This window comes from Porites lutea, chromosome 8, assembly GCF_958299795.1.
Source record: "Porites lutea chromosome 8, jaPorLute2.1, whole genome shotgun sequence".
NCBI classification, from domain to species: domain Eukaryota; kingdom Metazoa; phylum Cnidaria; class Anthozoa; order Scleractinia; family Poritidae; genus Porites; species Porites lutea.
The window spans coordinates 11741649-11757539 of NC_133208.1; the positions used below are offsets into that span (position 1 = coordinate 11741649).

General features: G+C 40.0%; 1 protein-coding gene across 4 annotated transcripts in view; it reads right to left on the reverse strand.

The window, feature by feature from the left end:
• Positions 1 to 6022: 6022 nt before the first annotated feature.
• Positions 6023 to 15891, reverse strand: part of LOC140946304 (adenylate cyclase type 3-like) — a 33527-nt gene continuing 23658 nt past the window's right edge. For 3 of the 4 annotated variants that reach the window (XM_073395400.1, XM_073395398.1, XM_073395401.1), the window contains 11 exons: positions 15033 to 15120; positions 14196 to 14312; positions 13978 to 14067; positions 12930 to 13105; positions 11084 to 11165; positions 10820 to 10981; positions 9555 to 9701; positions 8654 to 8746; positions 7910 to 8027; positions 6708 to 6832; positions 6023 to 6397 (listed from right to left, as the gene is read on the reverse strand). In XM_073395400.1, the coding sequence (XP_073251501.1) occupies positions 6227 to 6397; positions 6708 to 6832; positions 7910 to 8027; positions 8654 to 8746; positions 9555 to 9701; positions 10820 to 10981; positions 11084 to 11165; positions 12930 to 13105; positions 13978 to 14067; positions 14196 to 14312; positions 15033 to 15120 (1369 nt within the window). In that variant the 3' untranslated portion in view covers positions 6023 to 6226. The remainder of the gene's footprint in view (positions 6398 to 6707; positions 6833 to 7909; positions 8028 to 8653; positions 8747 to 9554; positions 9702 to 10819; positions 10982 to 11083; positions 11166 to 12929; positions 13106 to 13977; positions 14068 to 14195; positions 14313 to 15032; positions 15121 to 15891) is intronic. The other variant, XM_073395399.1, reaches the window with a different exon arrangement.

Here is a 15891-nt window from a genome sequence, read left to right on the forward strand (position 1 = left end):
AGATTTTGTTTTAACCATACAAACAGACAAAAATTCCGTGACCTCATATGCATAACCATAGAGCGTAAGTCCCTTTAAACACGTGCATATTCAAGTTTGCACGTAATAAACATATGAGTGGCAAGGAAGGATTGAAGATGGACCCCCTTATCAAAAATTCCTGGTCATCCGAAACTATTCAGTATATGTTATAGGACTTATAGCCTACTAGTAGCGAAAAGTGCGCGCTTTTTGGCGGCAAAATAGGATTAAAGTCTAGCTTTAACTAGCTAAATTTTTTTTATTCTCGATATTTTTCACCAACTAGTTGGATTTTACTAAAACAGTTTTTCTAGCCCTCATGGCTTCTGAGTCCAGCCCATTCGGCCTTCGGCCTCATGGACTATTGACTCAGAGCCCATTCGGGCTCGAGGAATAATTGTTAAATATCTCCTATCGAACATCTTGGGCAATCTAGTATTAGGCTAATTCTAGTTTCTCTAATTCTTTCTAGCCCCTGATGAAGACTAGTTTTGTCTAGTCGAAATATTTCCGGGGCAAATAAATTTGTAACCCCTATGAAGTCTTAGTCTCTCCTGTTTCTCTGATTATTAACTCTTTCCTTTTCTTAGGTAATAAAAAAGTGTCTTTTATATTTATGCCAATGATCAAAGGGAATCTTCCAAGTTCAGCTCTCCACGCGCATGCAACATTGGATGGCTTGTTATATACTTCTAAAAAGCGTTTACAGAATTGTAGAAGTGTTTTTGCAATTTTTGACGAAGGCGAGGGTGTTCAAGCAAAAGCTAAGTGTAAAGCATAATCACCTCTTTGTATATCTGAACCATTAATGATCTTCATTTTCTTTGGGCTTATTTTATTTTTAGCACCCAGGAGTTGCATTACGAAGATAGCCGTGAATTGAGACAATTTTGCATTCCCAATTTTGATCGAGATACTATATAATTAAGTCCTCTGCATGAAAGAAAAATGAGTCAGATAGGGGTCAGATAAAATATTGTTGAACGAGAAAGCTAATCATTAACTACATACAGGTTCAAGAGCAGAGGACTTCAGATAAATGAGAATACAAAATTATTTTCTTATGAAAGATTTCGCAATTTCCCTCGTTTTGAGAAAGAGGCATGACACTTCTCGAAAATGGCCTATTCAGGTTAGCGTTAGCCCTGTGTAGCAAGCGTTTCCGGGCGAGATCGTCAAGAGAATTGGGCTCACGCTAGCCAATTTTCGCGCGATAACTCGAACGGAAACGCTTGCTAGTAACGCAGGCTAATTCAAGTTGCCTTAGCTCAGGGGCGCGCAACGACGGTTTTCTATAAAGCATCTGTTCGGAGAAGCAAATATTGCCTAGAATTTTCTATTGCTTGAGGACGGCTAAATGATCGTTCCGTTCATGTACAATTTTCGAGGCTTATCTAATAAATTCCCTACCATTTTCTGAAGTTAACTTTTCACATTTCACCACCCAGGTTGGGCTATTTCTCTTACAAAAAAGGAAACCTAAAATGTGCGAATTCGAAAATTTGATGGACAGAGATGTCAGAAAAAACCTCACTTTCGTAAAACGTTGAATTGCTAATCTAAAATTTTCCGGAAAATAATACTGAAGCCCTTGTAATTTCGAAAAGACTCAAGTTCCCCGAGGCCAGGGTGACCGAACAGATGCAAATTTTTTAGCGCCGCTTAGAATGCATTTCTAGAGATCCAAAAGTACTCTGGATAACCTTAAAAGTGTTTTTAATGTATTTAGGAAGAAACCGTCGTTGGGTGCCCCTGTTAGCTGCATGTTCACTAGTCTCAGATGGATACAGCTGCCGTAACCAAAAAGGGAGTAAAAAACCATTGTAGCTAAACATCGTCATTTTACCCTCGATCGTCTACCACCTCTCATCTCCTTAAACCAAACCGCAGTTTCTTGGGAAAACAGATCGAATATACAACTTCACTATATTTAGCGTCTTGAACAGGGTGTCTTTTTTGACCGGAACTCTTAATATGAAAAGATGCACGGAAAATTGGCATTTAGCGATCTACTTACATTTGTCGTGAAGAAGTCGTTACTTCACGTTGCCATGGTAGCAACATTTCTGGATGACAACAAACCAAAGACGTCACTTAATGGCACTGTTTCAAACTCCATCGATCTTATTTATTTTCAGTACACCTCCTTTCTTTTCGAAAAGAAACGCCTTAAAAAACATCAAAGTGGTAACAAGAAAGGCCACTCAGTCAAAGAGATCCTGAGCATATTGCTTACAGATCATCTTTTTCAAGCCATCAATGATAAGAAAGTTGCTGCCATGGTGCTTATTGATCTAAAACCCATTTCAAACGTCGTGCTACTGCCGTGCCGATTTCAATTCACAAATTAAAAATACATTAGAATACATTTAAAAGCATGCTAAACCGTTTCTCAATCTTTGTGCTTTGTTTTCGGCAACAGCCGCTCTTTTCGACTGAATTAAATTCGACGTCTGAAACCAAGTTGTGCTAGTGTCGTGCTGCAGTCGAGCTACAGTCGAGCCAGCTTAGAATGGCAGTAGCACGACGTTTGAAACAGGCCTAAGTAAGGCGTCCGTCAGCATTAGCAACGTTACCCGCTATCCTGTTAACAAGCTTCAGTCGCTAGGAACATCAACGAATGCTCTAAATTGGTTTCAAAGCGGATACCTTAACAATACAGAGCAAACGTACCACTCGAGTTAAAAGTAACTTATGGCGTCCCACAGGTATCTATTCTCGGGCCCGTGTTATTTATTTCAGATACATGAACGACCTGCCAGACATCACTTCGAACTGCTCTAGTTGTATGCTGTGTTGATGTCACTAAACTCTTTATTTCCTTTGCAACCAACGAAAATTAGATGCCTTAAGTCAGATTGTCGGCGATCTCAATAGTGCAGCAGAGTGGTGTGTACTAACCGACTCCTCCTCATAAATCTAGAGGAAACAAAGTTCATGCTCTTACTATATTTGACCGGTAACCTTTCTTTCGATTCTCACCATGTAAATCATCTATCATCTTCACGACTAGGCAAACTTTGCCAAATTAATAGTGTCCGACATGTAATTACAAAAGTTATTTCAGTCATTTTGAATTCTTTAGTTCAGCAAATTATTTTACTGTTACAGTGTGTGGTCAGGAACAACACCACAGAACGTCCAGAAACTTCAGCCATTACAGAATTTTGCTACCAGGATACTAACTGGAAAAAGAAAACATGATCATATTTCCACAACCATTAGAGAACTTGGATGGCTCCAAATAAAGAACATGTTACAGCTTCGTGACGTAACCATGGTTTTTAAGATTCTTAACGGCCTCGCTGCAAGTACCTTGAACCGATGGTGGTAACGCACTTTAATATTCACAGTCAGAATAGCAGACAGAAGAATCACTTACACACTACATTTAGGAGAACCTCGACTGCGCAGAGATCATTTTTCTTTCGCGCTGGAATAAGTTAAAAGAGCACACTAAGAACAGTATGAACATTGTTATTTTTAAACATCGTGCCCGAGGGGAACTTTGGGCATCTACACTTTGACTTGTGTAATGCTTTTTTAGGATCATATTTGTTTTCATTCATCTTGATCATTGTTATTAGTTTTTTAAGAGTATTGTAATTAGGTTTTCTTCTGGTGATTGTAAATTAACACTGAAAGTCCCACTTTGGGACATGTTAATAAACTTATTGTGTTGTATGATCGGCGCCATTTTACCATCAAAGGATTATTCCGGCGAGGAACGTGCTCAATATTATGAAACGATAGTTACGTTAACTAGTCATTTTACACATCCTTGCCCTCCATGTTTCCATTTATAATGTAGATGAAATTCCAGCGATAAAACAAGAAAACGCCTGAACCAGGTTTGACTACGGTGGAATGAGACTATAGGCCATGGAAACTATGGGCTGTAAGGACAGCAAAATTTGTTTTCGTCTGTCTCTCGCGCAAGGTCAGTTTTCAAAATAAAACTTCACCGGAAATAAACGCTAAAAACTGTCAAGTTGTGGACAACAATTTCCTATGATGTATATTCTAATACAGGCTATAGAAATGACGTTTAAAACTCAAGTTTGTAAAGCAGACTACCATTTCGGAAAGTTTGGAGAGTAAACACGTTCTGGAGAGTCTAACCATATAACATAATGTTTCACCTCTGCAACTATTTTATTGAACAAAATGTCATTATATTACAGAATGATACTGGAGTTCAACCAGCTCATTTCACTTAAAAGAGAGTAAAGCAAAAATCGAAACACCCAAAAGTATCTTTGAGTGTTTCACAGACACTGTGCGACGTTTAACGCTTGCCTAATCCCTGCTGTGCGTCGTCTTCCCAGGCATTCTCTGTGACGTATCCGAGACGAAAAAAACTCCCTCGGACATTGTGACCCGAAACGCATCGACCGCACGCAATGAGGCCTAGAAACTGGGCAAGTTTGACGCACCACGTTGCTGTACACCAGATTCAAGTGTTCCCTTTAGAATGTTTTATAGATTGCTTTACATAAAAAATTCCCAATTCACACTTTCTACAGTCCTGCTGATATTTTCAAGAACAGAGGCACGCAGTGGTTGCGTGCGCCCGTTGATTATATAAACGTATCATATACAAAATATTTTACTCCTATGTACAATTATTTCATTTGAAGAATTTAGGATTTCTATGTACAGTTACAAAAATTCTAAATAACTTTGCGGTCGAAAGTCTTTAGGCTGGCGACCATTTAGGGCGGTTTTTTTTTTTACCCTAGACGCAGATGAAATATAAAGCTAATAGTGTGCATCTTAACGTTAACAGGGTCTTGTATTATAACAAAAAAACTGATTTCTTTAATTAGCCAATCATTCCTTGCAGAGGCGAATCCAAGGGGAGGATTGCCCCCCCCCCGGGGGGGGGGGGGTTAAACCCCTAAATGCTTCCGTCTGACCAGAAGACATGAGAAAGGTTTATACAATTTGAAACGTTCCTCGTTCCTGTAACTAGAAGATGACGTGTAGGGCCGGGATGGGGGGAAAATGATTAGCCGTAAGGTTGTAAAGGGTTTAAAAGCCTTAGAGCACAACTTCGATGAATAAATTCCTGAATTTGCCCCTGCCTCAAGTCTCTCATTACTGACAACTGTATATTAGATGGAAATGTAGTTTGGAAAGGAACAAAACTGGCAATTACTTACGTTTATAAAGAAAATTATAAAAATAATAGAAACAAAAGGATTTCACGGGTGGCACTAAGACACAAGCCCAATATTTCAACCATTTGAAACAAGAATTATTCAGGGCCACTTTCATTTGGAAGAATATTAATGGTCCTTAAAATTCAAGTTAAATGGTGAACAGTGTTCGTGATGTAAAAGTTCGTGACGGTCTGTCAAAAAATTGATACATGCGAACTAATGAGAGACTAGGTGAGGAAAATTTTTCTGAAGAAGCTAGTTGTTACTAGTTGAAATATTGGCCTTGTAAATGGTGCCATTTTGCCGTTGTTCCAGTGGTACGTACCATTAACAAAGTGACATCTGGCAAGAGTTTCGATATCAAGTGTCAGGCAGCAAGATAAAGCAGATAACTTTTATGCTGTCTTCAGTGTTTCACTGCACTCAAACCCTCCTTTTAAAATATTTCACAAAAATATCGCCACTAGGAATCAGAAGTTTCCCATTTTTGAAACACTCTCTGCCTCCCTTAAATGATTCCTAGTTAGCCAGTTTCAGTTCTAGTTATGACGTCAAACTAGTTTCTAAAATCAAATTTTAAATTCTTCTTTGCAGAGGTAACTCCTTTTATACAACGTTTTTGCCTGATTAGTATGAAGTTGAATCTCTCCTCAACGGCCACCTTAGGAACAGAAGAAAGTGGCCGTTGCAGAGATGTGGTCGTTGTAGATAGGTCTAAACAAGAGTCAATATATGGACTGCCTGGTGAAAGAGTGGCCGTTATGGAGAGGTAGCCCGTAGTAGAGGTTTGTCCAGTCTGGATGACAGCCCCCCCCCCCCCTATCGTGAGGTCTGGATCCGGCACTGTTGACTATATTCTCATCATTTCCTACAAGAGAGGATATTCTTTTGTTCTCTAATGAAGCTATAAAAATAGCCCTTGTGAAACTTTTAAAGATCATTGCTGGATTAGCTGGATGATATTCCACCCTTGTTTACTATATATGTAAGACAGAGTAACTATCTAGTGACAAAGTCGTTCCGTTGTAAACGCCTCAACATCAAAAGCCTACCATATTTGGTAGGGTAAGATGGTCTTTCTTTTCTTTATTTTCTTCTCTGCCTGTAAGATAATACGTGACTAACTGTCCTTTTCCTTTAACTTTGACGGGTCCGCGGTAAATAAAATTGAAACCCTTGTCCTTTAAAATTTCGTATGTCTGTTCTGTCACCTACGAAGAAAAAAATTATGTGGCTTATTAGGATTTATGGGCCTAGAAAAATTTACCGTTGAGTAGGCCCACTTCCTCACTCCTTTCCCTACCTCTGAGAGGTTAGGTCTACTTCCAGACTCTTTTCTCTACCCCTGAGGGGCTAGGCCTACTTTCTCACTCCTTTCCGTACTACTGAAGGGTGTGGCCTACTTACTCAATCCCTTCCATACCTCTGAGGGGGACTGATGAATAGAAGTCATTCATAAGACACTATCTTACTCAAAGGTGACTAAAACATTCGGTTTACATATAAATCTGGCCTACAAACCTGCATGTAACCAGCTTTTCCGGTACTCTCCATCCTGCTTGCAACATTGACTGTGTTCCCCCAAATGTCGTAATGTGGTTTTTTGGCGCCGATGACACCAGCTACCACTGGACCCTGGCAAATTCCTGAGGTAAAAATGAAGAGAATTTTTAAATCAAGTAAGACACATTATGTTTGTGTTGGCTCTTCCCTTGCACTTGGAATTTCTTCCTTGAATTAGATACATCAATCACTACTGAAACAATCACATGCGGCACACATTTGGGAAAGTAGCCATTCGTTTTGATGAAGGAGCAGCAGCCGTAGCGCAGCAAACGCAACAAGACTAAACACGCAATGACTAACGTCGCCGCCGGATTATTTTCGCGTACTTTTTGAGTACGCAACGATTTTTTGAGGGTGTTGCATGTAATATTTAACAATTATTCCTCTCGCCCTCATGGGCTCTGAGCCAATAGCACATGAGGCCGAAGGCCGAATGGGCTATTGACTCAGAGGCCATGAGGGCGAGAGGAATAATTGTTGTAGTAAAATCCAACTAGTTGGTCAAAAATATCGAGAATAAAAAACTTTTAGCTAGTTAAAGCTAGACTTTAATCCTTTTTGCCGCCAAAAAGCTCGCGTTTTTCGCTACTAGTGGGCTATAACATATAGCCTAGTAGTAGCTCAACCAATCAGAACGCAGCATTGACAATAGACCACTAGTTGGATTTTACTAAATCAAATTATAATGCAACTCATGAACTTGAATACGCCTTTAACGTTAAGGTACAGGTTTTAGATTGACGACACCCTTTGCAAAAAAACTTTCGTTTACTGGTAAATCACAGCCGTTTGCCTAGCCAGTACCTGTAGGGTAAATTCAAAAGTTGAAAGAAAGGGTTAATTTGAGTAATTTGTGCAATTTTTAGCTTTTTGCAAGCAATAACAAAGGAAATGGCTCCATCAAAAATTTGCGAAATTACCGGGGGGCAAAAACGTTAATGAGCCCACACATTCTTGGACTTTCATTGTAAAGTTTCGAGTTTTTAAAAGAAAATTTCACCGAAACTGCTCGGGATATCGGGCTCAAATTTCCTCAGATAACTGAAATTGTTTTGCTCTTTCGGAGAGTTTATTTTAATAGCTTGATCATAGAATGGCATATGTCAATGCGGAAAAAATGTAAACAATTAAAGATTCGCCTACATATAATTACATACCGACTCTAAGGACAAAGTTATTAAAGCATTCTTGGTTGATAGATTTCAGCTTTTCGCGTAACGCTAGTGCAAAGTCCACCACTTCCACGACTTGCTGCCAGTGTTCGGAGTCCTGGGACTAAACAAACAGCAGAAAGGCGTTACAAATGGACACCAGCCCTTTGCAGTAAGGGAGGCAAAGGGAGATGGGGGGGGGGGGGGGGTGGGGGATGTTCAGGGGACTAGGAAGTCTAACTGTAAAACCAGGAGTACAGAACATTGATTCAAACGGAGCACAGGTGGAGAATTAAGTTTTGTCCGCACAAGATCGGAGTCTCCCACTTATCTCCAACGATCTAAGCGAGAAAACATTGCCCTCAGTTGCAGCCTTATTTTTTTCCCCCGAGGGAGGACCTTGCTCACGTGTCCAACAGCCTTTGAGCAAGCCCTTTCGGCTCGGGGTGTGGCCAGGGCTAGGGTTAGGGTAAGGGTTAGTTAATTAATTACAGTCATATTAGGACAGAGTTTTAGTTAGCTCATGGCTATCGATCAGTTTTAATTCAGTTATCTCCGTCTGAGGGTGGAACCCTCAAGGGCAAGGGAGGAGAGTCCAAATTAGATAAGGGGACTCGCGAATGTCTTCTCTAAGGTATGTTTTCCGTGCAGACGTAAGAGGTAAAAAAAGTACAGTGAGCGTGTGTGTTTAGTTGACTGTCTGACTGCCTGACCTAGTTAGCTCATGGCTATCAGTTTTAATCCAGTTACCTCCGTCTCAGGGGCAAGCCCTGCAGCGGCCATGTAAGTGCTCTTGATCGTTTTGATTTTTTCGATACTGCGAAATCTCGGCTCTGACAAAACCTACAAACAAAAAGATGTTTACATTTAGTTCTACCAACAGCATATACCCAAAGCGTTATTATCTCATAGCTCTGTTTTTGAAGGGTGAGGAGTCCAAATTAGATAAGCGGAATCTCGAATGTCTTCCTACTTCTTCTGTCCTCCTACGTCTGTATGGACGTAGGAGGTGAAAAAGTACAGTGAGAGTGTGTGTTTAGTTGACTGCCTGACTCTTTTCACAAGAACTGCGCCAAAGTGTTTATTCTCCTACACTACGGAAAGGAAGTTTAGAATTAGTTACTTATCTCTAGCTTTTATCAGCTCTATACCATAAATTATCTCATCTCTATTATTATCACGACTACAAATCAAGATTTTCCTCATCAACACTAGCCAAAATTTCGTCATCATTGTTTGTACGTTCTATATCATTCATTAATCATCGTCGTCCGTATTCGTCGTCACATTATCATTCATTATCCTGTCTCATCATCATAAACTTCATCGCCCTCATTACTTTCATCGCCATCGTCATCGTCATCGTCATCGTCATCGTCATCGTCATCGTCATCATCATCATCATCATCATCATCATCATCATTTCTTTCAAATTGGTTTCCTGACACTTATCCTGTTGATAGTGATTTATCCGGTAAATGGCGCTATCCGGGTTTTGAACAACCGTGGCCTGGAAGGGAGTTGGCGACAACCCCCCCCCCCCCCCCAAAAAAAAAAAATTAAACAAATACACATGGGCGATCATTTGCTTAGACATATTAAGGTTTGTGATTCATCGTCATTTATTTATGATTCAGTAATCTAACTGTACCTCATCAAAGTCGTTGATGATTTCATTCAAGAACCGAATGCATTCCTTTCCACCGTCGTTAATATTGTCTTCTGAGTAGAACTCGTCAAAGTTCGGAATGGAGGCGAAAATCACAGTTACGTACTTGTAAGAATGGCTGTAAAGCTCCTGTCATGCAGACAAATAATGAAATTAGATGAACATTTCAAAGGAAAGTCTGAAGTACCTATTAACCTGAACTACTAAGCTATCATCTGCACTTGTTATTATTCGCTTGTTATTCTACTGTATACAGCTGTACAAGGGAATTGTATGAATTAAAACTAGCGTGTTAGTACGGAATGTCATCTCGCAGTTTTCCTAGTTTACACCAAGAAACAAGAATAAGCACGAGCAAATTACGCGCAAATGTGGTAGTCTATATATCGTTAGCTCCTTTTGCTTACTGATAAGGATTCACCGATCTGCACTTTACTCTTATGCTTGTGTTACTTGTGCTTTAAGGCTTGAGGAGTTGTATGTTTAAACAAGGCGATCATCCAAACCGTGATATGTGAAACGAGCAAACGAGAGAGTTTAGCAATATTAGGCATCAGCTTGTAGAAGGGAGGTGCTTCCGTCCCCTGTTATCAGTCTCTTGAACTGACAGTAAACCACCCGACCCATGCATGGTATAAGAAGTTAGCGAACTAGAATGAAATCATATGCACCGGTTCTACATGCTATTGATGCTAAGAAATGCCGGGAAAAAGTCCTCTTCTACGATCATGTTCTAAATTCTCAAGACTTTTTGGATTGATTAAGGCTATATTCACATTATCTATCAGGTATAGTACGAAAAACGGCACAGAACTGGAAAAAGTCGTTCACAGACATCAAACATACTGCCGATCGAAGCGGCTGGCCGAGAGGCTATGGTGAAACTAATTCACAGTCCTCACTCCTGAATATCCACTTCCGTCTCAGTGGATTCCAGTCGTCGCTCCTATTCATTTACTTCCGCTACGGTCCGAATTCCTTTTCACACTACACCTAAGTGTGGCACACAACCTATCCAATATGTCACGCTTCACTTTCGAAATCGGCGCGGCAGAGCATCGCTCCTTTTAATACAGAAATCGTAAAGAAATCACTGTCCTTATGTGTGAACAAAAGCCCTATCCGATATGGTTTTCGTGCTGGCGCAAACCTATCCGGTACACTGTTTACATAGCCTAACACTGACGTTAACAGGGAGAATTCATGCTGATCACTACAGTAAAAGGGCTCAAAGTTTTTAAAGTTACCGTTTCATCTTTACTCTGATGTTGAAGAAAGTAATCAGCCACGTGCTCAGGTAAAATGTTATCCACCAGCTTTCGATTCTTCGCTCTAATTTTTTCCACTTCTGTCCTCTTTTCGAACGCCTCCATTTTCCACAAAAAGAGCAGACGAGCGGTTCGTTCGACCTGAAAATAAAAGTATTGAGTTAGTTCTACTGCTGGGCGTGTCTCACACGTGCGGGCACGTGTTCTGACAGAGATCGTGAGAAAGGCTTTCCAATAACCTACCTGGCGACCGTGAAGAACAAGGATAATAAAGCAGAGTGACAGGATCACAGACGAAAAGTATTTCTTAGGTACGTAGGAGGTCCTGTTATACAAACAAAAAACAAAGAGGAAAACAATAGTTAGCTTGAAGTGTACGCAATAATATAGTTTAAGTCTCCCCAAGGGAGGATAAAGGGGCCAGAGAAGGCATCCCCCGAACACACCCTATTCCACAGGTAATTCGTCTCGAGTTATTTTTAAGACCACAGATCCCAAAGGGAATTAGACAACAGCCAATCACATAGCGTGAATGTGTTCCCCGTGGATGACCCCCGCTCAGAGCCACGCATCCTTCACGAATTGACGCAGAACAAAATGGCGGAAGACGCGGAGAGCGACATTGCTATTCGTTTTGTCAACGAAAACGACTACATAGAGATTTCTGCTAAAGCTGTGTTAGCGAAACAGAAATTAAAAAAGAATCGCCCTTCCTCTCTTGTATAGAGCTAGCAGTACAGCAGGGAAATCCTTAACACACTGAATATTCTCTCAGGATCATTTATAATTTACAGTTTGAAGAGACCAATTTCTGGTTTGATATTTATTCTTTTATTATTCAACAAAAATGGCACTTGGCGTCCTACTTGCTTTATTGTACAAACGACCGGTTTCAATAGACAGGCGAAATTTCACATTTTTTAAAGCACTGAGATTACGACAACTTCGCGTTAAACTGATTCCCTTTTGCCAGGTGAGCGCCGACTCATTTCGTTTCAATATTCAGGAATGCTCTCGATCTCTTTACGCTTTCATTGCCTTTCGCCCGACATGTTTTGCACGGCGTTATATCCTCTCTTGGTCTCCCTTAAAGGAAAGGCTGACCTTTGCGATAACCTATAACGCAACGTTTGAACCATACCGTATAATCTGGGCAGGGGAATTGCAGGTAAACAGGGATTTCATAATGACCAATATCCAAGGAAGGCAAAAAATGAATACATTTTTTGTATAGAGTCAGAATGAATAATCCGTTCACTATCTGAATTTCTATGGAGACCTGTACTGAAGTTCTAGCTTTTACGTTTGTGGACTAAATTCTGAAACTTCTTTTAGTAAGGGGGCAACACTTTCACATGGTACTATTTCATTACTATGTAGTTTTGACTTTGGAGTCTGTGAATAAACTTTCATGGCGCGACCATTAAATTGAAACCTCTTCAGCATTACTTCCGTAAGGTTCTATTTTCAGGGTTTTTTTTTTTTAAAAAAACATGTAATCAGATTTTTCTAGAATTAACATTTCTTGTTTTCTTCCATTGAGAGTTTAAGTTTATCGTGTTAGGTTTTCAGCAAATCATGTTAGGATTTCCAACCATGGCGGACGAGAAAAGCAAATCAAAGCGGTTGTGAAACTTTGGAGGAACAGGCCATATTGGTTTGAGAGGACTCCCGCGGGTAAAGAAATCTAAAAACAGACAGAAACAGGAGCCAATAACCCAGAGCCAGCAACTCCCATACTAGGCCTCACGGCGTTTTTACGGACCATTTTATTTTTAGACACATTCTTGGGCACTTGTTCCTGCGAAAATAGAATCTCCACCATGTCTATGGGCGCATTCGAAGTATAGGATATCAAAAAGGATAACTAAACGTTGTTGACTGGTTTGTGGAATTTAAAAGATATTCAAAATTCGCGCCAAAACCATTCTAAGAATAAACTGGTCCGTGAAAACGGCGTGATACGAGCACATGGAAGTTGCTCCAGGTCATGGGCTCCTGACATAAAGACTAATTAATTGTGACCCTTATTAGTGGCCAATGAAGGCTCTGGCCTCCCGTTCTGAATCATAAATGAGAAGGCGCTTACTTGTGATTATGGTGCACGTAATGATCATAATTGTCGAAGCTCTGGTTCTTGACAGAAGTGTTGATAATCCAATAAGCCAGCACTACTCCAAATGTCAAGACAACTTTCATAGAGTGGCTGAGCTGAACTAGAACCGAGATCCCCAGAAGAATCAGGATACCATTGTACGGGAAATACTGGGGACAAACACAGAAAACATCGTTAAGAATTTGACGGGTAAAAAAGAAGCCGTAATAATCTTCTGCGTGATTGAGAACTTTTCAAATCCCCCTGAAGGAAATTCATTTGAAGCAGTAGTACCGCTTGTAGTTTCTCAGTCAGTAATTGAACAATTATTTCGCTGGAGGTACACATTGCTTTCTTATGCTTTTCTTATTTCTAAAATGGGGTTGCTTCCCCAGGAAATTTTTAAATTCAAGGTCTCGAAAATGCCATTTCCAGCGTTTTACGCAGGACATTTTCAGTAAATCTGAATACGCAGGAAAATGCAGTAGTCAGTTGTTTATTTTACCCATCTCTAGTCTCTCTAGTGTTGACGGGTAAGGTACATTGTTTACGGGGGAAAACGGCCAGTGACGTCGTCAGAATTATGGAATAATAAAAGAATCAAGGAAATACTAACACAAAAGAACAAACCAATATAGTGCGAAAAATGCAGCAGTGAACGCGATTTAATGATAAAAAAATGTTTTTTTCAGGCAATACAAGATTTTTTCTTTCCAGTTTTAGCTGTACATGTGCGCTGCTGTAGAAATCAGGCCATTCGTTAAGTTTTACAAGACGTTAAAAACAGTGGAAAATTATAAAACCGTCAGCCCCGAAACGTGGTCGCGGTCTCTTAAGAAGGTAATCGTTTTCGAGAGGTTCCAACGCTCAAGTTTTAACTGGGAAAACGCAATTGTTTTGGATAGATGGTCGCTTGCAGGAGGGCCGGTCGCTTACAAAAGGTGGTCGCACGTGGAGGTTCAACTGTTAGTTTTATTTTTCTTTTTAATATAGAAAACGTTAACGATAAATTTAAATATATATATTAGAGAAACTAGTATACCTGTGGGTATTCGCAGGCGGGACTGGAGGGATCCAAAGGCTTTGACTTGTTGTACTCTTCTTTTGCTAGTCCAGGTGGTTCACAACCAAGCTAAAGCCAAGAAATAAAACCACGAAGTTGAGTCACAATATAAGTTTCCTTCACTGATTGAATTTTCGAAATAAGAGATTTTATAATAAGTTATCCTGGTTTGAAGAGAACTAGGCAATGTAGCTCACCATGTCAATCAACTCAGTAGCAGCCAATACGGTTACAGAAAGAGCAGCTACCAGGGTCCGAGCTGGCTTACTGCCATAAAGAACATTTGAAAGCTCAACCAGACGCTGAGGAAAGTACTAGAACAAGGAAGCATCAATTAATTATAAGATTGTCAATGAGTACAAATCATTTTGTTGCAGTGGCTTGTTCAGTCTGGTAAGAATTTCTCAAAAGTCAAGCTAATGAACACCGTTGCGACTTAATACACGTTCCGAAACACGTAATTACACTCTTTTCTTTCTATGAATATGTTTTATTACAATATCGAGGCTGAAATTTGTAAAATTTTAAGAATATTTTAGAAATAAAGCCAACGATGAGATTTTGAAAAGGATATAATTTTGTGTGTTGAAAATCTGTAAATACAAAGCGGTGTACGCTTTTAATTTAAAACGGTATAAAAATTACTCCTTTCTCTAAATGGCAAAAATAGCGAAACAAACTGAAAAAACCTGCACCAGCTATAGCCAAATTTTAAATGCTAATGACAGTTCGATGAACTGTGCATGTACTTGTAACGTGAAAACAACATAAGAGAAATGAACAATCCGCAGAGAGTATCATGATAAATTCTTTCTTTTTTAAGAATAATACAAGAATATTTTCAACCTAAAAACGGCAGAAAAATAAGAATATTCAGTCTGGGCCAGAAAATCAACATTCTCATCAAAAAGGGGGAAAATTGGGGTCCCCTCATAATTTACCTTAATAATTTCTTTAAAAAAGAGAAAAATGCCTACGACCTTGGAAGGGTAACAAACTGAGTGTCCATTCATTGATACGTCTTTATCTCTTACCTTTGGAAAGCTCGCAGCGCATGTAATGACTGTTGGTATAAACAGCAAAACCACTCCCAAAGAGAATGTCAAATCATTTCTCAAGCTCCTGAATTGAGGGAAAAATAAAAGGCTGGTAAATAAACACATACGAGAAAATGGATGGATAGATTTATTTGTCGTCGATTGATGGCCGTTAAGCAGCGATAAGGGATAAAAAATTTTTCTACACAATTGTGAGATTTCACAGCCAAAAAACAACCACTTTTATGTACTGTAGGAGACCTCTTTGATATCTGCATTAACTAGCTACAGTTTGTAATAGCCAAGGATAAAAAATCGCTCTTCACTGGTTTGGTAAACAATAATGGGATGAATCTTTGACAGGGCGTACACTCTCCTGTCTGTAATAACGGAGGGTTCATTTTTGCGGGATATCCTGTGTGATCAGTTCTCTGTCTGTTCTATCCCTTCAGCTAGTCTTTTCTTAGAATTCTCCCTCCGCGTCCGGGTCTCGGCACTCCTTCCGTTTCCCTGTTCCTCAATTCCTTTGGCCCCCCTTCCCTATCCCGTGTGTTCCTATCCTTAGCGCCTACTTTTACCCCTGCACATCTCCGCCGTCTACTCTTCAACCCTTCTTTCCTATCTCGACCTTTCCTCTATTCCTCTTCAGCCCATACTTCCTTATCCCCACCTATCCCTCGAGACTTATCGCCCTCCCCCTGCCCCTGTTAACCTCTGTCGCTTTGGCATGCTATAAATTAAGTTAGTACTCTGTCCTCAAGCGTTGGTGTATCACTTGAACACAGAGATGGCGAGGAATCGTGAAGAGGATGTAAATTTCCTTTAATATGTTGCATCCGTCTAATAATAAATTCTC